Raw genomic sequence first — 23131 nt, forward strand, 5'->3', positions numbered from 1 at the left:
CATGCCCCCTGAGCCTCTCTCACTGTAATTAGATGCTGTGTACATGTACACAGTGTTTATTCACCGCTGCTGCACTTAGCAAAGCAGCGGGTGACAGAGGGATTCCCAAATGCCACCGCAGGACACTGCTGCCCATGGGTGGGATGTTGGAGAGGCACAAACAAGTTGTGACTGTCCCATGAAAATTGGGACAATTGGCAGGAGTATTGCCAGCCTTACAGTACATTGACAATCTGCAGTACTTACGTTGTATAATTGAAGGCAGCAAAATGAATGTTGTTTTTTATCAAAACTGTCAAGTTTTCTGCACTTCCCAAAATGGCGGGGCTAAAAGCAAGCACATGAAAAGTTACTGTGCATGGAATATGGCAAGATGTGGAGTAAAATATAACACAGAGGCGCAGCACAAAACCCAAAGACATTTTTGTCCTTTAACAGAGAAGCAGGTGAAACATGGGAAGCACAGGAAGTCATGGCCCAGCCACAGTAAGAGAGTGAGCATTTTAAGACTGGTTCCTATTATAGCTGGTGTCCATGGAGCACGTTTATTCAGGAACGTACGGCCACATTTTACAACATATATGCATGGTTATGGATGGGTTTTGTGAAACTGCGCACTAAGGGGGTTATTCTAGTTCATTCTTTCTGACAAAATCCTTCTTAGATGGACAAAACCATGTGCACTGTGGGTGGGGCAGATGTAACTTGTGCAGAGAGAATTAGATTTGGGTGGGGTTTTTCTTCAAAGTGAGATCTATATTGCAGTGTAAAATCATGCAGTCAGTATTTTCCCTGCACAGAAACAAAAAACTCACCCAAATCTAATTCTCTCTGCACATGTTACATCTGCCCCCCTGAAGTGCACATGGTTTTGTCCATCTAAGAAGGATTTTGTCAGAAAGAATGAACTAGAATATTATCCTAAGTGCGTCTGTGCGGGGTTAGCTGCTACGAAATAACAGGTGATCAGCCTGTGGTAGTGAGCAATAAATGGAAACTTTCTGCTCTTTGGCCCTAAATAAATGATTGAATGAGACTAGGTGTTGGTTTAAATAAACCCTTTTATTTGTTTCACACAATGTGTTTAATAGAACACTATCAAAATGTGCAATAAAACTAATCAAGGAGAAATGTTCTGAAGGGTATTATAGGAGTATACCCTTCAGAACATTTCTCCTAGATTAGTTTTATTGCACTTTGTGATAGTGTTCTATTAAACACATTGGCCCTTATTCTAATTCGGACGGTACGGCCCGCGTGCGGCCGTACCGCCGATGTTTTTATTCTGCACATGCGCAGAGGTCAATCTGCGCATGTGCAGCCCCCTTCGCCGCAGACGTATTTCGTCCGCCACAAAGGGGGCGTATAGGGGCGTGAGGGGCTTCATACCCTCATTTCCCTATGTGTACGCCCCGCGTTTCATGGGCGTTCCCATGCAAACGCGGGGCGTATGCATGGTAATGAGGGTATGACGCAACTCATGGGGGCGGAAAGCTGACGTCGCCGGATGTCAGCTCTCAGCCCCCATACAAGCTAGCACACGGACGATTGTCCGTGTGGTCTCAGCTTGCGGGAGCTGCTGTGGCGTGCGGACCTGCCTTCGATGGTCGACGACCATCGAATGCAGGGGGCAGCTCCCACCATGGTGGAGGCGTACGCCTCCACCATTTTTATGCGGATCGCCAGCCGTCCGTGTACGGACGGCCGTGGCGATCCGTCTCGTGGGCGGGGATTGGTTTGTGCGGCCAGAGCACCGTGTGCGGCTCTGGCCGCACCAACCAGAATAAGGGCCTCTGTGTGAAACAAATAAAAGGGTTTATTTAAACCAACACCTAGGGCGAAATGTAATAGGGTGCGATTTTTTAGACATGTGCGATTTTTGGTCAAAAACGGCCGAAATCGCACATTTTCCGAAAATCGCACATTTAATAGGTTGAAAATCTTTTAGAAGTGCGATTTTTAGTCACATTTCAATTCGCAGATGTTTTCCCATTATAAAGTATACAACTCGCAAATGTAATAGGGTGCGATTTTTGGTAAATGTTACCAAAAATCGCAAAAAAAATAGACCAGGTTCTGACAGGCGAATTTGACAGAACCATGCACAGATCATTGAGATCTGTGCATGGTTCTGTTAATAAAAATGTGTAAAAGTGTTTTTATAAAAAAAAAACGGCGTGGGGTCCCCCCTCCTAAGCATAACCAGCCCCGGGCTCATTGAGCCGGACCTGGTTCCAAAAATACGGGGGGACAAAAAGCATAGGGGTCCCCCGTATTTTGAAACCAGCACCGGGCTCCAACAGCCCGCGGTGTCATGCCACAGCCGGGGGACACTTTTTATACAAGGTCCCCCGGCCAAAACATGAGCACCGTGGCTGGTCAGCCTTGGACGGGGTACCTGGAGGAGTGGGGACCCCCCCAATAAAGGGGTCCCCCCCCCCCCAGGCTTCACCCGTCCAGGGCTGAAGCCCGGGGCTGTCACCGGCGTCCGTGGCCAGTGGACGCCGGCCTGATAGGGTTAAATCCATCATACATATCATTACATTGCTTTTTACCGGCGAACTACAAGTGCCAGCAGACCTCCCCCGCATGCTGGGACTTGGAGAACCACAAGTCCCAGCATGCGGGGCATTAATGGGCCCGCTGGGACTTGTAGTCCACCTGTAAAAAGAATGTTTATAAAAAACACACACACAGAGAAGTAAAAGTTTATTACACACACACACCTCACTTTTACACCAGCGTTACTTACCATTCCTGGATCCAGCGCTGGTCTGGCTGCTTTACAGCCGGCTCCCCCCGAACTGACAGGCAGCGGGGAGAACCGGCTTTCTCCGTTGCTTCTAACAGCTTCTGTAGCGCTGTCCGAGTGCTACAGAGGCTGAGAGCGTGATTGGCTGAGCTACAGTATGCGTCTCCATGGAGACGCATAGCTCAGTCCTGATTGGCTGAGCTATGCGTCTCCATGGAGACGCATACTGTAGCTCAGCCAATCACGCTCTCAGCCTCTGTAGCACTCGGACAGCGCTACAGAAGCTGTTAGAAGCAACGGAGAAAGCCGGTTCTCCCCGCTGCCTGTCAGTTCGGGGGGAGCCGGCTGTAAAGCAGCCAGACCAGCGCTGGATCCAGGAATGGTAAGTAACGCTGGTGTAAAAGTGAGGTGTGTGTGTGTAATAAACTTTTACTTCTCTGTGTGTGTGTTTTTTATAAACATTCTTTTTACAGGTGGACTACAAGTCCCAGCGGGCCCATTAATGCCCCGCATGCTGGGACTTGTGGTTCTCCAAGTCCCAGCATGCGGGGGAGGTCTGCTGGCACTTGTAGTTCGCCGGTAAAAAGCAATGTAATGATATGTATGATGGATTTAACCCTATCAGGCCGGCGTCCACTGGCCACGGACGCCGGTGACAGCCCCGGGCTTCAGCCCTGGACGGGTGAAGCCTGGGGGGGACCCCTTTATTGGGGGGGTCCCCACTCCTCCAGGTACCCCGTCCAAGGCTGACCAGCCACGGTGCTCATGTTTTGGCCGGGGGACCTTGTATAAAAAGTGTCCCCCGGCTGTGGCATGACACCGCGGGCTGTTGGAGCCCGGTGCTGGTTTCAAAATACGGGGGACCCCCAGATTTTTTGTCCCCTGTATTTTTGGAACCAGGACCGGTCCAAGAGTCCGGGGCTGGTTTCAGAAATACGGGGGACCCCTATGCTTTTTGTCCCCCCGTATTTTTGGAACCAGGTCCGGCTCAATGAGCCCGGGGCTGGTTATGCTTAGGAGGGGGGACCCCACGCCGTTTTTTTTTTTTTTATTTTTTTTTTTCCACAAAATCGCATTTATGAAAATGCGCACATTTTCATGACTGAAAATGCGCACATTTTCATGACTAAAAATCGCGGCAAATCGCGGCAAATCGCATTTTTTCCGCTAATTCGCATCTCATTACATATGCGAATTCGCGGCAAAAAACGCGATTTTTAAAGGTGCGATTTCTGGCGAGTTTGGAACTCGTCCAAAAATCGCACCCTATTACATTTCGCCCCAAGTCTCATTCCATCATTTATTTAGGGCCAAAGAGCAGAAAGTTTCCATTTATGTTTATGCATGGGTTATGCAGTCACTGTGTTAACGCTTACAATGGCAACATTCATGATGATGACATAATGTCAATAGTTATGTTGACAGGAGTGAATGTCTAAATCCTAAATGTTGACACCTGGAAATTGTTGACAGGCAAAGTCGACATTGTTAAAATGTCCACATTTGTGTTAGGGTTACTTTTAGAGTTACAGTTCAGGGCTAGGATAAGTGATAAGTTATTAGGGATAGACTTATTGTAAAAAAAAAACACATAGTTGACAGTCTCAACATGTCAACATTTCATCTGTGTCAACATTATTATTATTACATTTTATTTAGTAGGCACTGAGGTAGGAGGCTAAGGTCAAGTTTAGATGAAGTTTTAAAGTTGAATACACAGTGATTGTCCCTTTATTACAAAACTAATAATTCTGCCAACATAAAATCATTTTCATGCATTTTATGGGCAGGAAGAGATGTGGAAGATATGTAATGAATAGATAAAGAGGTCAGAGGAAAGAAACGTTCAGCTTCTCCCTAAGAAATGTAGTATTTATAAAGTCGGGGCAATCTAGAAAGTCGTGGAAAGAAGATGCAGGAATGAATTATTTCCCAGGCACAGAGATGCTATTGTCACTGAGAAGTACAGTACACAACATGGACTATTGTGACTATATTTCAGCAAGTGCTCGAGCCTTCTTGGTAGCAAATGTTTCCAAAACCACTGCTTGTTGGCAGCTTTGACTGCAGAACTTAACCCTTTGAGTGCCAAGGGAATTTGTTAAAATAGGTATGAAACTTGCCAAGCAAACTTTAAAAAAAAAAATGTATTACTCATTTGAGTGGCAACGCTGCTGTGAGAGATCTGCGAAATATCCGGTAAATATGCCAGCACCGCTCACATCGACTGTTCTTTTTTTGGGTGCAGTATTTAACTAAACCTCAATTGACAGCTGTATATGTATTTATTTATACGACAAGAACAGTCACTGGCATTTTTAGTGGATATTTTGAGAATTGCTCACAGCAACAAAGGGTTAAACCAGCAACAGCAGTCATTACACAATAGCCTGGTTTTACATTTAAACGCCGATAGTCGGCCGCTTTGGAAACTCGTCGCATGAATCTAATCTATAGGGTTTAGATCAGACCAGACATTTCCAGTGGAGAACTTACTCTGGAGTACTTTTGGACTCTACAGGACACCATGCTCTGATTTCACAGGTTTTAAATGTAGCGTTGTATGGAATACATTTCCCAGTTTGAATTCCTATAGGACACAGATTTCAAAAGTTACACACCATGATTTTTATAGACAAACAGTAATACCATTATATTGCCATATTATTTCTCTCCCTGTGCTTATGCAGCTGACATCAAAAGTAATGGTGTTCTACTATACCAGTATAGGGTATGCAGTCAGAATACCAATAGATATGGCGGTGGGTTATGTCAATTTTGGACCAGATGGAATCCAGACGTTCTATGAAGGGGCAATCACTTACAAGGCATGGTTTTGCCTTGTAAATAATTGCCCCTTTAATAAACAAAAAAAAACTCAGTGATCGGGCGGCATCCTGCATGGCCACCGAGCTCGGTGGGTATTACATCTCATCCTTTGACATGGTCATTATTGTGCATATCATAGTCATAGAATCTTGTCATTAAAAAATCCATACAATTTTAAATAATTCCCTGAGAAATCTAGTAGATGATTTCTGTATGATATAATGTAAACAAAAATGTAAAATAAAGTTTCTGATTTAAAAAAAAACAGACAACCAAATTTGAATGATATATGAAAGTGCTTACATAAATTTTGGCCACACCTGATATTGGTATGCATGCCACTGAAGTGGCACCAGTCTCCAGCACACATTGACAGTCCTGGCCTGTTAGGTGGCAGAACAGGCACCTAAACAGTTGGGAGATACAGTATGTACCCAAGATAACAAATACAATGCGGCACTGGATATATTTAAGAAATTATATGTCATTATTGTTTTTAAAAATAATAGTTTTCTTTCAAAAAAAATTGATGTAATATCCCACCCAAAAAATAAATACCCTGAATTCACAAATAAACACATAAATAAAATATCACCACACCTAGGCCCTTATTCAGATCTGATTGCAGTACAAATTTGCTCTCACAATGGGGAAAACCATCTGCACTGCAGGTGGGGCAGATGTAACATGAGAGTTAAATTTGGGTGGGGTGTGTTGAAATTGAAATCTAAATTGCAGTGTAAAAATAATGCAGCCAGTATTTACCCTGCACAGAAAACAAAATAACTCACCCAAATCTAACTCTCTATACATGTTACATTTGCCCCACCTGCAGTGCATATGATTTTGCCCATTTTGAGAACAAATTTGTACTGCGATGAGATCTGAATAAGGGCCCTAGTGTAAGCTTAAATTCCAGCAGTTATATTATTAAAGAACAAAGAGGGAACATACCATTACTTTGTGGATCGGCGTGACCTTTCTTACAGATATCATCACGGGAGCAAATTGTTTTTGGGCTTGGAAACTACAAAGAAGCGAATATAATTAGACATGCAAGTACTGTAGCAGGCACTTCCGCTGCACATTGCATAAAGAGAAGTATCAATCCTGTAAAAAAACAAGTCTTAAGTTTTAATAGTAAATTCTTACATAGCCAAAAACAAAGTTTTCGGTGTAATTAAGAGAAATTATATAAAAGATTACTTATTTTGCATTATTGCAGGAGTTCAGCATACAGTGCATATGAAAAGTATTCACAGCGCTTCACTTTTTCCACATTTTATTATGTTACAAAATGGAATAAATAATTTTTTACCCTGAAAATACTACACACAATACCCCGTAATGGCAACTTGAAAAAGCTTTTTGGGAGATTTTTGCTAATTTATTAAAAATGCTAATGTTATATACAATTCAAAAACAGACAATTCAGAATATGTCTGCAAATATATAAATCAGCCCACCAGCCATGACACATAATAGCTTGGTACCTAAATCTATAGTGGGGATGCAGATTAATCTCCATATAAATCTAATGCTGTGCCCCAAACTTTACAGCACCTATTTGTAAACTGCCTATATTTTTCAGGTTTCTTACCTGACTGTAGTAGCCATATAATTTTATAGCAGAAAAGAAGTATTTGGCCCATATAGTCTTCCCCTCTTTTTTCCATATTGTTACCCGAACCCTATTTGATCCTTATTTCTTTGTAAGGATATCATTGTGCAGTATTCAATGCCGGTGCGAGCGGCCGGCAAGGGGGTTAAACTGCGAGGATCACAGAAAACCAGTGATCCTCGCAGTTTAACCCCCGCGCCGGCCGCTCGCACTATGCAACGTTCCGGGGGAATCCTCGCAGTCACAGAACTGCGAGGATTCCCCTAAACTGCGAGAGCCGCGGCTAGTGCAGCAAACTCGCTGTAATTAGCCTCGGCTCTCGCAGCTTTTGGAGGCACATTCGCAAATTCCCCCTCGCTCAAAAAACGGAGCGAGGGGGAATTTGCGAATGAGGGGGGGTCAGTTGAATACTGACAGGGTGAGCGGTGACTGCGTGCAAAAAGTCCTGCTCGCAGTCACCGCTCGCCCACGGCATTGAATATATGCCATTATGTCTATCTCATCCATATTTACATTGTTCTACTTTCTTAGCCTATTGGTAGTCTAATGCTGGGTACACACCAGGACGACTAGGGCCCGATCCCCTCAATCTAGATCCAATTCCGACCAATTGGATGTAGATTGTGTGGTGATTGGGCCCTTTTCTGTCCTGGTGTGGACCGATACCGATCCGATGCGCGGTCCCGCGGGTCGGTCGGTCGTCATTGAGATCCTACCTGCTGCAGGTAGGATCTCAATGACGACCATACAGCCGGGTGCGGGTCGCCATTGGATCGGACCCGCTCACGGTGCACATCGTGAGCGGGTCATCCCCCCCCCCCGCGTCACCGTGAGCGGGTCGGACGAGACACTGGCGACCCGCTCACGATGTGCATCGTGAGCGGGTCGTCCTGGTGTGTACCCTACATAACCGGCAAGTAACCCAAGCCAGTCCCATTGGGAGGTATTACCTCCCTCTGGGATGCCTCTATGGGCTGCTTCGGATGCAGCCCATAGAATCCAGATGGGAGACTATTATACTTGTCCACTACCCTTTTAGTGAAGTATTTTTTCCTCAGATTTCCCATGAACCTCCCATCCTCTAGTTTCAATGTATGTCTTTGTGTTCTTATACTCCTCTTCCTTTGAGGAATGTTTCCTTCATGGACCTTGATAAAACTGTTGATATAGTTGAAAGTCTCTATCATGTCCCCCCTTTACCTTCTCTGCTCCAAACTATACATACTGAGTTTTTTTAGTCTTCATGGGTAAGTTTTGTGATGTTGGCCATGTATAATTTGAGTTGCCATTCTTTGCACACTGTCTAATGTGTTTATTTCCTTATGGAGATATGACCTCCAAAACTGGACACAGTATTCAATCTAGATGACATGGCATTATTACTTAATTCAGTCAAAGAGTGTCTGATAGTGATTTCACATAGCAATACTATGTCCATTTAACATATACATCCAGCGCACAACAACTTTCTACTTTACGTCCTCCCGGACCCCGGAAGGTAAGCCCTTCCTCCCCCTAGCAACGCAGCCGGACTTCCTTCCGGATGCAGGGGGGGGGGGGGGAGGCGCCGGGGGCTGTCCCGGCTGCAGGGGAGAAGCAGGCACCCGGGAGGTGACGGAGACCCCCCGCAGACCACATTACAGGTATCGCGGGGGGGCTCCATCATCACACCGCAATGCCAGCTGCATATGTTAGTACATATGCGCTGGCATCGCAGCAGGGGCATGGCGAAGGGTGGCGATGTATATTAATACATCCCGCCCTAAGTGAGAAATTACAAAGTGGGAATGAAAGAAAGTGGGAATGAAAGAACAGTAAAAAAGTTGAAAAACATTGAACAACATCAAGCAAGGTAAATACAATACTTACTACACATCTTTACTATACATATCCTTTCTAATGAGCTCTTTCTCTAACAAATACACAATCACATCATGCTCACAAAACTGCTACTTCTCATTTCATTACATGGAATTCTAACCTGTGCACATTGCCTCTTCTATTATACACTCCCCTGTTATAAACACTCATGAGCTCTTTACTTACTTCTCTACATGTACTTTCACATCCACATCTCACCACCAATATAAAAAAACCACAAACATCCACCTATATCAGGGTTGCCGACCCTCCCGGAATTTGCGGGAGTCTCCCGAAAATCGGGTCCTTCCTCCCGGCCCCCGGAAGGGTGGGCAACCCTCCCGGAATCAGGGGGACCCCCACTGAGCCCCCCGATTGCGGCATTTATATGCCGCAATCCGCGGGTCTCAGGGGAGGGGGCGGAGCTAAAACGGCACAATCGTGACGTTTTAGCCCCGCCCCCTCCATGGATAACTGTTATTTCGACTATTTCTTGTAATGGGGGCGGGGCTTAATGACGTCACAGTTAAGCCCCGCCCCCAAAACGAGTACTGTAAGATTCCTCTCCGGGCTTCTCCCGGAGAGGATTTCTTCAAAGTCGGCAACCCTGACCTATATCTATCTCTCCTTTCTGATTTTATTTGCTGGTGACATATCACCAAACCCAGGCCCCAACCACCTGTCCCACTCAGATTTACCTGTTTCTAAGCCTTATAGAAATTCAGCTAGTCTCATAAATATCACATGCCTCCCACCACCAAATGTGCCCTATTGAATGACCGCTCTGTTTGCAACAAATTAATATCCATCCACGACCTCTTCGTCTCTCACAACTTCAACCTGCTGGCCATTACAGAAACCTGGCTTACACAATCAGACACGGCCTCGCCTGTGGCATTGTCACCTGGATCACCCCCAGCAGGATGAGAAATGGAGGCCTAATTCATGGCATCACCCCAATGTAGTGAGTCATATGGGTGTGACATGCAGCCATGCTAGTTTTGCATGTGCTAGTCTGTAGTGTGCTCATATATCCTGGAGTACATGTAAAGTCCAGACCCTTATCCTTATTATTCAAGGAAAATATATCGAAAAGCATTCATTAAATTGGTCTTACCTCTGGGCAAAGGCCTTGTGCTTGATTTTCTGTTTTTATCATATTAGTTACAACAAAAAAGGAGGACCCACTCTGTGAAAAGTGAACATGATGCTACATTATTAAAGTAAAAGTAAACAATGAACAAAATGAATCTACGTTTGGCAAATGTTACCCGCTTCCAGAAAATATTCATAGGCTAAACTGACTGCAATTGCACCCTCAAATTATAGACACAAAGGGGGTGGTTCTAATTAATTCTGATGTTCGGGGCTCTATGCATGCGCATGGTATATGATGTGCATGTGCAGCTCCCCTTTATGAACAGCTTCGGTGACTTGCATAGTTGCCGAGCTGTTCGCAAGGATCCGGGCGGGGGCAGATGGTGACGAGGACGGGGGTCGCTCATGGGAATGCCAAATGATTTCTCCTGCAGAGGAGACATGCGAGAGGATGTGTCCTCGTTACACATCCCCTTACACGTAAATGAGGGGATTTGGCCGTGGTGGCACTTGGCAAGCTGCGATCTTTGCAGCTTACCAAACCAACAAGTATCAGGGCCAAAATGCCATAGTTTGTAGAATATGGGGTTTATTTACTACGATGGGAGTTCTATTGAAGATGGAAATCAATCCGAATCTACTTCTTATTTATTTAGCACCCTTTAGAAGATAACAGATAGAATCTGATTGGTTGCCCTTAGCAACATACCATCTTCAATAAAACTCCCACCATAGTAAATACACCCTTATGTGTGCTAATGCCAAGCTGCAACTAACAGAATAAGTGTGCAGGTTGGTTAATTTCCGGTATAGGGGGTTATTCTGATTCACTCTGAAAGGCACAATCACTCTCTAAAGGACAAAACCATATGCACTGCAGGTGGGGCTGATGTAATATGTGCCGAGAGAGAGTTAGATTTGGGTGGGGGGTGTACTTCAAACTGATATTTATATTGCTGTGTAAAAATAAAGCAGCCAGTATTTACCCTGCACAGAAACAATAAAACACCCAAATCTAAATCTCTGCACATGTTGCATCAGCCCCACCTGCAGTGAATATAGTTTTGTCCATTAGAGAGTGATTGTGCCTTTCCGAGTGAATCAGAATAACCTCCATAGTCACATACACTTGCAACATGGTATTAATCACTTGGTCACTTGGAATACAATCATTTTCTATTAGGAGTCATTAACACTTAATGCATCTTCAATGCATCAAAAAAATATCTATGTTATTCATGTACGATAATACAAAACAAAAATATTTGCTTAAACACAGGTAGAAAAGCCTAATATATGCCCAAGAATGAAGAAATCAGTCAGATGTGCATTTGAAAACAGCCAAAAAGAAACAATTTTCATCCGTCATCCTTTATCATGCACTATTTGCACCTACCCCTGACCACCTGTAAATTATACATCTTTCTCAGGCACATATGTGTTTATGTCTAGTGGTGCTGAAAGAATGGGGGTGTGTACTCATTACCCAAACTGGGCCTGCTGGAGGGGCATACCTGTAACAGGCAGCAGTGGATGCTAACACTTCAGGCTGGGGAGACTGCTGCAGCAGCAACTGCTTTATCCAACCATCAGCTACTGTTATCCGATGCTTTTTTTAATATTTTTGAAAGAGGGGGACCTAACCACACCTCCCCCTTACAGTACCGGTGTTTGCCAGCCCTTTTTATGTCCCAGTATGGCTTAAAGTGGTCCTGGAGAGGTGGTGGAACTGCTTTCCCCAAATATCAACCCCTGGTACTTGTCCCAAAAATCAACACCTGGTACTGGCGCCGTGCTACTTCCGGGTTCTACGCTCGCCACAACTATCTAAAATAAACTCACTTAACTCCATGCCAACATGGATAGTTCATACCCCCACTATCCATGTTGGCATGGAGTTGATTTTAGATAGAGTGGCGAGCCACCGAGCCCCCGCAAGGGGACTCAGACGCACGGCGCCATGCTGCCACCATTAAACTACACAAGTACCCAACCCCTCCCTAAACCAGTGCCAGGGAATTTCTGCCGTACCTCCCATAAAGGAATAATGGTCCCACAAGGATGGGGTGTGGTCACACAATAGTAATGCCAATTAAAATTATAACACACAGTAGAACAATCATATACACATAGGGGGTTATTCTGATTTACTGCTTCTGGCAAATTCCTTCTTAGATGGACAAAACCATGTGCACTGCAGGGGGGCAGAAGTAACATGTGCAAAGAATATTAGATTTGGGTGAGTTATTTTGTTTCTGTGCAGGGAAAAAATACTGGCTGCTGGAATATAGATCTAATTTTTAAGTAAAACCCGACCCAAATCTAACTCTCTCTGCATATGTTACATCTACCACACCTGCAGTGCATGTGGTTTTGTCCATTTTAGAAGGAATTTGCCAGAAGGAGTAATCCAGAATAACCCCCATAATGTACACAGTTGCGCTGCTTATACACATCTGTCTCTGTCAGTCCAGCAGCTCACTCTCCATGTCCCTCAGAAGCTTCATGCCCTGTGACCCTCTAGCAGCTTCCACACCTCTGTGTCCCTCCAGCCCCCTCTCACCCTGTCGTCAGCAAGCACAGAGCCTGCTCCTGTTAGTGGCCCTTCTTCACTTCCGCTGGGGTGACGGCATGACATCTCATACGCTGTGCCAGAAGAAGTCTCTGGGACTGGAATTACCTCTGCTGGAATTACTGTTCAGGGCTGTGGCAGAGGTGGAACTCAGTTCCCCCTACTATTAGAGGTGGAGGAACTCAGGGGCAGATTTATTAAGCTCGGTGAAGTGATAATGTGGCTGGTACTTTATCACCAGGCCAATCAGCTCCTAACAGTGAAGTTACAGGCTTGGTTTGAAAAATGACAGGTAGGAGCTGATTGGCCGATGATAAAGACCAGACACTTTATCACTTCACTGAGCTTAATAAATCTGCCCCAGAGTTCCACCCCATTCCCCCTAACTTTATCCCCTGCCAGTATGCTCCCAATGGCACAAGCATATCCTAAAGTAGCCCATACATGGTACAATATTTTCGTGCGTTTTGAACTAGATCGCATTGCACGCAAATCACGTGTGATGCGATCCGAACCTAGTTCAAAAAGCACAGGCTGCACAGACTTTATGTGGTGTGCATTGGGATGCCCACGGGAGCGTGCACCGCATCGCACCACACAGCACCCTTGGACCGTGTTTGGGCACCTTTACACTAATGGGCCTATGTTACAATGCACTTCCCAGTTCTTGCTTCTCTAGGTATTTGCTGGTGCAATTGCTAGACCAGTTTGCTCAGGCTTGCAACTTCTCTTAATGCCATGTGCAGCGCAAAATCATGTATCATACGTTATGTTAATTGGCACCGTGCTCATGTGGACTGTGTTGACATTGATGGTTTTTAATAAAAACATCATTAATAAATGATGCAAAGGTAAAAGTAACTGATTTGTACAATGTGACTTACTAGGGCCGGCATTGTGTATTCAGCAGAGTCCCAGATCCTTGAATCAGCATCCAAAACTCCTTTCACCTTTGTGTGAACCGAACTGATAATAGAATCTTTTTTCTGGTAGCGTTTCTCGCTAACCAGTATAACACTGGAAAATGAAATTAGAAAAAAATTAGAAAAGCTTTAAGGTCAGGGAATATAATACAATAAAATACAGAATAAATTGGTAACATTATTTGCATACACAGAAATAGAATATTTAGGATTATAATAAAAATATAAGAAGCTGATGCAATAGAGAAATGATAGAATCTGATTTGTCTGTTTTCAAAGATTTAATAGATCTACCACACAGTATATATAGGTACTTATGGGACCTACACACGGGGCAATTTCAGGGCATTTTCTAAGTGATCTCACTAGATTGCTTAGAAAATGCTTGTACATTGCTCTGTGTGTCATGGCCATATTGATAGCGATGCACGGCCCCATGCGTGGCTGTCGCCCAATGATTTACAACCAGCATGCTGGATAAGCCTAGTTAATCGCCAGGCAGGGCCAGTGTTCTCACCAGAGAAAACGGGCCCTGACAGACTCTGACACATCGTGTGTGCTGAGCAATCTAGCATCGCTCAGAACCCTCAGCATATCTCCCCGTGTGTAGGCAGCTTTACTCTGTATGTGCTTAGTTTCCTCTTGAAGTCTACAGGTAAATTAATGCAGGTGCATGGCCAGGAAAGTAAGCAAGTCTCCTGGGTCCCGTTGCATACAGCCCCCTTCCAATGTAGCCCCTACACCCGGCTGTGATGACCAGTGGTGTAGCTAGCCGAAAGTTGACAGGGCGCCAGAGCCGTGCACCCCAAACGGCATCCCTGCCCTGCAGTGGCGGTTTCTACCTATGCCCCAGGTAAAATCCGCCACTGTAGTGAAGCCGGATGCAGTCTGTGAGACTGCTCTGGCTTCACTGTGTACTGCGCATGCGCCAGTCCCGGCGCCTGTCAATCATCACAGCACACAGGCGCCGGGACTGGGATGGGAGGCAGCAGCGGCGGCGACAGGGGGAGGGGTGCCTGAATCGCAGCACTCCCGCTGCGGCCAGAGGCAGCCCCCCTCCCCCAATAAGGTATGAGCCGCCGCTGCCTGCCCTGTATGCCGTATCATTTCTATATTGCATCCTAGACAATGATAGCCAGAATCTCATTGGTAGCTATGGACAACATTACCTCTTTCTATTTTTACTGTATACGCACTCACACAGGATAGGACTACGAGGTAAGTAATATATTAAAAACTTCTTGCATATCATAAAAACGTAACATTATTTAAACATCTCTCACAACTATAGCAGGGCTCTATCAGTCATAGGGCCAGATGCACGAAGCTGATGGAGAGTGATAAAAAGCCAGCCAATCAGCTCCTACCTGCCATGAGTGTGTTTGAACAAAATCAGGCAGGAGCTGATTGGCTGGTTGTTTATCACTCTCCATTTTATCACTTTTGAAGCTTTGTGCATCTGGCCCTTAAGGTCCATACACACTGGGTGATTCTGCCCAGCATGTATGGACAGTGCAAATTGTTTTCATAACAGGGGGAAAGCCGCTCAGTGCATACACACTGAGCGGCTCTCCCCCCGCCCGGCGCCAACAGCGGGGGACGAACGGCTTTCCATAGTGCAGAGCTATGCAAAGCCATCCTTAAAGCTGCTCATTTGCTGGTATTACCAGCAGATGAACGGCTTTCCCGGCGATGATGTGGGAGCGCGCAGCAGCACCGGGGCATACACACTGGGCGGCTTTGAGCTGAAAGCCGCTCAAACCTGCTGTTTTGAGCAACTTCCAGCTCAAAGTCACCCAGTGTGTATGGGCCTTTAGTCATCTTCCATTTTTTTAAATCACGTCCATTGTGTATCCTATTAGTCAAGCACATTCATGAAAGCATCTGAACTGTACAGTCAGCAGATTGTTTTAAACAAGCAGCACAAGTAAGTATTTTTTTTCAGTACTCACCACATGTATAATAAAACTCCTGAAGTGACTACCCATTTTAAAGTGCTGAGTGGAACACTTCGTATGCGAACATCTTTTTGTGTGGTGTATTCACAAAGGGACATTTTCTGTGGTCCTGCTGCTGGTTGCTGACATGCAGAGAAGATTCACAGCCAACGCAGGAGTGGGCACTGGAAAGGGAACTGTGCAATTGTTTCTTGCAGCTGCAGAAATGAAAGCGACTTGTAGTGACTCATGCTGCACGCTGAAGAAAGTTTTAACCAATCACAGCATTGCTTTAGGCCAAACAGCAGCTCCTGTGTCTTCTTGTGTGTGGATTTAGGACTGACCAGAATGTTTCTGTGTAGTGTAGTATCAGAGCTGGATGATGACTAATCGCTGTACATAAAATGTCAGTACAGTGTATAAGAAGCAATTAGGTGCTTTGTAAGATTATTTATTTTGGAAACCAGTCAGACACCTACATTGGTGTGTGAAACACATTACACTGGGGTGTGCACTAGCGTAAGAAAAAAAGGATAAAAAGAAAGATAGATAACAGATAGATAGACTCAGGGATGGCAACAGAAATCTTGGAGCACAGTACACTGAAAGCTCTGGAGGCCCCAATTCTACCCCCCTCCCCTTGTCCACCAACCTAATAACATAACATACCAGATACTACCTGTAAGTATAGCTGTGGCCCCCACACCATCAGGATACGGTCGGTTGGTCGACAGTCATTAGGTCAACACAACTAGGTCGACATACTGCAAGGTCAACAGGGGTCTAGGTCAAAATGGCACAAGGTCGACAGGTTGTTAGGGCGACAGTCAAAAGGTCGACATGGGGGTTTTCACAGTTTTTTTAGTTGACATGTGCCGAGGTATTTCATGGCCTACCACCCACTAGGGCATGGTGGGAGAATAAAATAGTGTGCCTGAAGTATGGCGAGCACAGCTAGCCATGCGAGGGGACGCGGTGCATTTAAAACTGTGTCCATGTTGACTGTGTCGACATTGGGTAAAAAAAACAGTGAAAAACCCCATGTCGACCTAGACTATGTTGACCTAATGCTTGTGTCGACCTAACGACCTGTCGATCTTGTGCCAAGTCAACCTAGACACGTCGACCTTGCAGTATGTCGAACTAGTGGTGTCGACCTAATGATTGTCGACCATCTTTAGGTCGACCCTACAATCCATACCCACACCCTCTGACACCCCTTCCCAGCTCCACATAAACCAGCTGGGATCTGACATTTTTGGGGGTTTTACCACATTTTTAAATGTACAGTAATGAGACCTGGACGCCACATTTTCGCCACATAGGGTATCGCCATAATTCAGGGTTGCCCAGGGTTCTCTCTGGGAGAGTGTGCCATCATTAAGCCCTACCCCCATGAAGACAAATTACCCCATATGCCGATCTGCGTAGAGGGATGGGGCTAAAGAGCGACGATTATGACACTTTAGCCCTGCCCGGAGATTGGCAGATCAGGTTATTTAAATGCTGCAGTCAGGGGGGAGGAAGCCGCAATTAGGGAGGGGAGCGGGGGTCCCCCAGAATCCGAGAGGGTTGCCCACCTTTCCAGGGGGTCGGGAGGGTGACCCAATTTTTGGAACCCTCCCGGCCATTCCGGGCGGGTAGGCAACCCTGCCACAATTGGATGGCGATACCCTATAGAAGCCTATGGGCTTCTTGACACCGCCCGCAGGAGGTCCTTCCAGCTTCAGGGGGAGGAGCAAATGGCTTCTACTTCCCGGCCAGAGAGAGCCCGGGGATGTGACGGAGACCCCAGCACACCACATCACAGGTATTGTGGGGGCCTCCATCACCGCATTGCGATGTTGATTACATATGTTAGTACATATGTGATCAACATCGGTGCGATGGCCGATGAGGCCTCCGGCTGTTGTCAAACTACACATACCAGCATGCCCTGCAACAGTTTAAGCGTGGACAAATAGCAAAACTGTAGCAGGGCATGCTGGGAGGGCCAAAGGTGTCCCATCCCTGCTATAAAAAGGGATTTTTGTAAGAACTTACCATTCAAATCCCTTTCTCCGGGTGACACAGTTCAACCTTGGGATGTAGCAGGGGTCCGAAGGAGCCAGGCACCTATGCTAAAGAATTGAGAGGCAGGCTCCTCCCTTCTGCATTCCAGCAATCTTAACTTCAATTTCTAAAGCACACTAGGATACATTAACTCAGTACAACGCCTGAACATATTGACATGCACAATCAATTTACATAACCATTAGAACATGGCTACACATGAACGGTATTACTTACTGAGTGTGAAGGGAGGGATCGATGTGTCACCAGGATGAGATCAGAGAAAGGGATTCGAACGGTAAGTTCTTACAAAATTCCCTTTTTCTCTTTCACTCATCCTGGTGACACAGCTCAACCTTGGGACGTTCAAGAGCCAGTCCTTTGGGAGGGTACGCTCAGGTTTGCAGTTCTCATTACTGCTCACCCAAATGATGCATCCTCTGACGCGAACTCATGGAACCTGTAGAATTTTGTGAACGTGTGAATAGAAGACCAAGTGGCAGCCCTACATATTTGGTCTGCCGAATGCCCCGTGGCGCACCGTCCAAGAGGTAGCAACCGACCTGGTGGTATGAGCATTGATTCTGGAAGGTACTGGTCTGCCCACTTTAGTGTAAGCATAAGCAATCACGGACCTCAACCACCGAGCACTGGTCTGTTTAGAAGCAGGCCATCCTTTTATGTGCATCGTACAAAACCAGTAAAAGATCCGATTTACGAAATTCTTTCACTCTGTCCACATAGATGCGCAATGCGCGAACCACATCCAAATTCTTTAATTTGTCCCTATTTTTGACCCCCTCTGAAGGGGAAAAGACTCGAATAACAATTTCCTGATTTAAATGAAAAGATGAAACCACTTTAAGTAAAAACGTAGGAACTGTTCTCAACACAGCCCTATCCTCATGGAAAACCAAAAGCGGAGACCTTCTAGATAAGGCTCCTAACTCCAAGACCCTTCTAGCAGAAGCGATAGCCAACAAAAAGGTTAGTTTCCAAGTAAGAAACTTTAGGTCAGCTGACCCTAACGGCTCAAATGGAGACTTCTGTAAAACCGATAACACCAAAGATAAATCCCAAGGAACCACCGGTTGCCTATAAGGAGGCTTTAGCCGAGTAAGCCCTTGCAGAAAAGTCTGAACTTCAGGTAATAACGCCACCTTTTTCTGAAAAAAGATAGACAAAGCTGACAACTGTACTTTCAGAGACTGAAGACTCAGCCCTGAAGCAAATCCATCTTGTAAAAAATCCAATAACCTGGAGACCTTAAATCTAGACGTGTGAACCTTTTGTCTCTCACACCGTCTAATGTAGGTTTTCCACACCCTGTAATAATTAGCAGCTGAAACAGGTTTCCTTGCGCTAATCATGGTACGGATTACTCCTCTGAAAATCCTTTTCTCTTCAGAATGACGTTATTAAGAGCCAAGCTGTCAAACTGAGCAGAGGAAGGTCCTGGTGCAGGAACGAACCTTGTCTGAAAAGATCTGGTCAGAGTGGAAGTCTCCAGGACTGTGTCGACAAGCTCAGAATGTTTGAATACCAGGATCTCCTTGGCCAGTCCGGAGCAATCAGAATGACACATGCTCTCTGTTCTCTCACTCTTTTGAAGACCCGAGCAATCATGGGAAACGGAGGGAAAACATACGCCATCCCAAAATTCCAAGGCACTGTCATGACGTCCACTGCCCATGCTAACGGGTCCCTGGTCCTGGCACAAAACCTGGACACCTGGTAATTGTGCCTGGACAACATCAAATCCAAGTCCCAACATCAAATCCAATTCCCCAACGAGATACTATTTCTTGGAAAATTTCCGGGTGTAATGCCCATTCCCCTTCCAGGAGTTCCTCGCTGCTGAGGAAGTCCGCTTCCACATTCTGAACTCCTGGAATGAACACAGCAGACAAGGCAGGAACATTGGGCCTTATTCTGTTTGGTGCGGTGGAACGTACGTACGGTCCGTTTCACAGTACGTTTCCCGTACGCAGACAGTGAGCGAAAGTCCGCCCACAAAACATCCGCATACGGATGGTCACAAACACCGACAAAGGGGAGGGGCGTACACTTTATCGTACGCCACCGCACACGGACGGATCTCCTCTTAGCCACCGATAACTGGCGTACGCCACCGTATACGGACGTGTCTCGTCCGGTTTCCCACCGACATCTTGCGTATATCTAAGCGTACGCCACAGTGCACGGATGGGTCTCGCCTTTTTTCAATGGAAAACTCAGCGTGTCACCGATCGTGAGAGTGAGCGTACGTCCGTGCACGGTGGCATACCCTTCACATATATGGCACTAAAAATCTTGCCTTTCAACTATAATTAAGACAATAATTAATTATTCTAACTGTTATTAAATAATTGTTTTTTTATGAACTCAATTGTGTACCTTAATAAACACCCTAATAAAACAACATTTTAACCCTCATTACATGTATATTTATTATGTTCTAATGTTGCATTTTAATCACTATCTATGTGTCCCCACATTGGTTTTACTTTTAAATAAAGTTAAGTTGGTGTTACAGTGAAAAAGTTGACACATGTCGACTTCTGTGAATTGAGTGTCCTGCTTTTTAAAGTATACCAAAACACTTACTGAATTGGTGTAGATGGTTATAAAATAACTACCTTGACATATGTAAGCAGGTCTTAGAATGAATCTTACCTAAAATTAAAACAACCTTTACATGTAGAGAAGTGTAGAAAGATATGCTTCCAATGTGTTTGAGGGCTGTGTGTGGCTTGCAGGTAGTGAAATCATGGTTTTCACTTAATAGGCTGCAGCATTGCTTATTACATTCAGGTGTAGTAATCAGCGTTAATTAGCAGACCCAGGCGTTTGCTCTCATGCGGTATCTCTAGGGGTGGTCTGGAGCTATCTTTGGCGTCCGCCTGTTTTTGGCCCACAATGCACGGTGTGTTCGCCGATCGAGCGGTTGTAGCACCGTACATTTTTGGTGCACACCCCCATGTACGCCCATGTTTACACCCAGTTTCCCTCATTATTCCGGCCACTCCCCTAAAAACGCCCCCATGCCGCCCACAATGACCGTACTCTTGCGGACAGGTTTTTTCGCACAGAGAGACCCGTCCGTGAGCGGTGTGAGGTCGTGCACCTGCGCATTGTGATAGCTACGCATGCGCAGATAAAAAAAACCCGATCCGCCCGTTTACGGTCCCACCGTAGCTAGCAGAATAACCCCTGTTGTTCTCTGCCCATTGGAAAAATCTTGGTGACTTCTTCCATCGCCATCTTGCTGCGAGTACCCCCTTGATGGTTCAAGTAAGCCACAGTCGTGGCATTGTCCAATTGAATGCGAATGGGTAAACCCCTCAACATTCTCTCCACTTGTACTAGTGCATTCTAAACTGGCCTCAGTTCTAGTACATTGACTGGTAGTGAAGCTTCCTCCCTGGACCACAAGCCCTGTAACCTCGACTCCAGGACTACAGCTCCCCAGCCTCTGAGACTTGCATCTGTAGTAACCACCAGCCACTCCCATGACTGGAGAGAACGTCCCAATTGGAGAGACTCCACATCAGTCTATCATAGTAAGGAAGTACTTGTGTCTGCCGTCAATAGAACAGTCTCTATCTTCATGGTCTTGGGATTCCCCGACCAACACGTCAGAATGTTCCATTGGAACGGCCTGGAGTGGAATCTGGCGTACTAAAGCGTTTCAAACGTCGCTACCATCATGCCTAGGAGCCTCGAGCAATGCCATACCGATGGACTGTGTGAGTGTAAAATAGTCTGAACTAGCAGGCAAATGTCCCTGGCTTTTGTCTCAAACACTCGGTGAAGATGAGTGACTAGAAGTACTCTCAAAAATTGTATCCTTTGGGTAGGACAAAGATTGGATTTCTGTAGATTCAGAATCCATCCATGTTTTTGTAAAAATTGTATCGCTGTTGCCAGATTCTCCTCTAATTTCTCCGCCGACGCAGGTCGTCCGGATATGGAATAATCACAATTCCCTGAAGCCTGAGTGCAGCAGCCATTACTGCCATTATCTTTGTAAATACCCTTGGAGCTGTTGCCAGCCCAAACGGTAGAGCCTGAAACTGTAGATGTAGATCGCCTTTTGCGAAACGCAGCAAAGATTGATGTTCTTCGCAAATAGGAACATGCAAATAGGCGTCTTGAATATATATGGACGCCAGGAATTCTCCTGGCTCCAGGCTTAGGGGTACTGATCTCAAAGACTCCATTTTGAAGTGATCCACCCATAAATGCAGGTTTAGAGCTTTTAAGTTTAGAATGGGTCGGAAAGACTGATCCGGTTTTGGCACTAAGAAGATTATGGAGTAAAACCCCTTCTTCCTTTCCTCTCGCGGTACCGGTACCACTCACCCTTTTCAATGAGAGATCTCTCCGCGCCCAGAAGGGCTTGTCTTAAGCGAGCCTACCTGGGTAAAGATGTTGGAAGGAATCTCCTTGGAGGAGTCCCTTTCAGGTTGATCCTGTGTCCCTGGGAAACTACGTTGAGAACCCAGCATCCTGACCTGATAAGGCCCAAACGTCCCGGTACTGCAAAAGGCGACCCCCCCACTCTGACTCCAGAGCAGGGAGCCTCCAGGCCGTCATGGGTTCGGGATCTGGAACCTTTTCCTTTCCCAGCACTGTATCTCCTTCTTCCTGATGATCCTCTGGAAGAAGCACCCCCTCTAAAGGAGGGGCAAAAGGACTGACGAAAGGCAGTGAACCTGGAAGAGCCCTGTTTATTAGTGGACGAGGGCAGAAAAGTACTCCCCCCCCCCCGTAGCCTGTTTTATGAGTGCTTCCAACTCAGAACCAAAGAGTAATTCCCCTTTAAAGGCCAGAGTCTCCAGGGATATTTTGGAATCATTATCAGTGTCCCAAGCTTTTAGCCACAATGCCCTCCTAGCTGTCACTGAAGTGGCCGACAACTTGGAGCCATCTTGACTCCCTCTTCCCCTGCTTTGCAGGTGTATTCAGCTGCTGCCTTTAATTTCTCTGCCAAAGCAAATGCCTCGGTATCAGGTTGAAGCAGAGAACCTAAGGTGTTTGCCCAAGCAACCATGGCCTTGGATACCCAGGCAGAAGCTATAATAGGCCTAAGTGTAAAGCCAACACCCTCAAACACAGCCTTTAAGCAATCCTCCAGCTTCTTATCCACAGGGTCCTTAAATGCCGCACCACCTTGAACAGGCAAAATGGTAGCTTTTGACAATCTAGCCACAGGAGCATCCACCAGAGGGTCAGTTTCCCACACATTTACATGCTCTTTTGGTAACGGATATAAAGTAAGAAACTTTTTGGGCATAAGAGGCTTTTTATCTGGAGTTTTCCACGCTCCGCGCAGTAATTCCTGCATGCCTTCATCCGAAGGAAAAGTGACCGCGTCCCTGCGCTGTTTCTTAAACACTCCTTGTTAAGGAGCCTTGTACCCCTCAGATAAATTTAAGGCTTATCTAACTGCGATGATCAAATCATCCACACCAGGGACAGAGA

General features: G+C 45.8%; 1 protein-coding gene across 1 annotated transcript in view; it reads right to left on the reverse strand.

Annotated features, from left to right (window-relative positions):
• The window catches only part of P2RX7 (purinergic receptor P2X 7), a 58813-nt gene extending 43011 nt beyond the window's left edge, over positions 1–15802 (reverse strand). Inside the window, exons 1-6 of the mRNA XM_083151374.1 lie at positions 15608–15802; positions 13617–13749; positions 10180–10251; positions 6536–6608; positions 5249–5342; positions 247–327 (exon numbers count right to left, since the gene is read on the reverse strand). Coding sequence (XP_083007500.1) covers positions 247–327; positions 5249–5342; positions 6536–6608; positions 10180–10251; positions 13617–13749; positions 15608–15711 — 557 coding nt within the window. The 5' untranslated portion in view covers positions 15712–15802. The remainder of the gene's footprint in view (positions 1–246; positions 328–5248; positions 5343–6535; positions 6609–10179; positions 10252–13616; positions 13750–15607) is intronic.
• Positions 15803–23131: the final 7329 nt, after the last annotated feature.

Source organism: Crinia signifera, chromosome 1 (assembly GCF_055691185.1).
Source record: "Crinia signifera chromosome 1, ASM5569118v1, whole genome shotgun sequence".
NCBI lineage: Eukaryota > Metazoa > Chordata > Amphibia > Anura > Myobatrachidae > Crinia > Crinia signifera.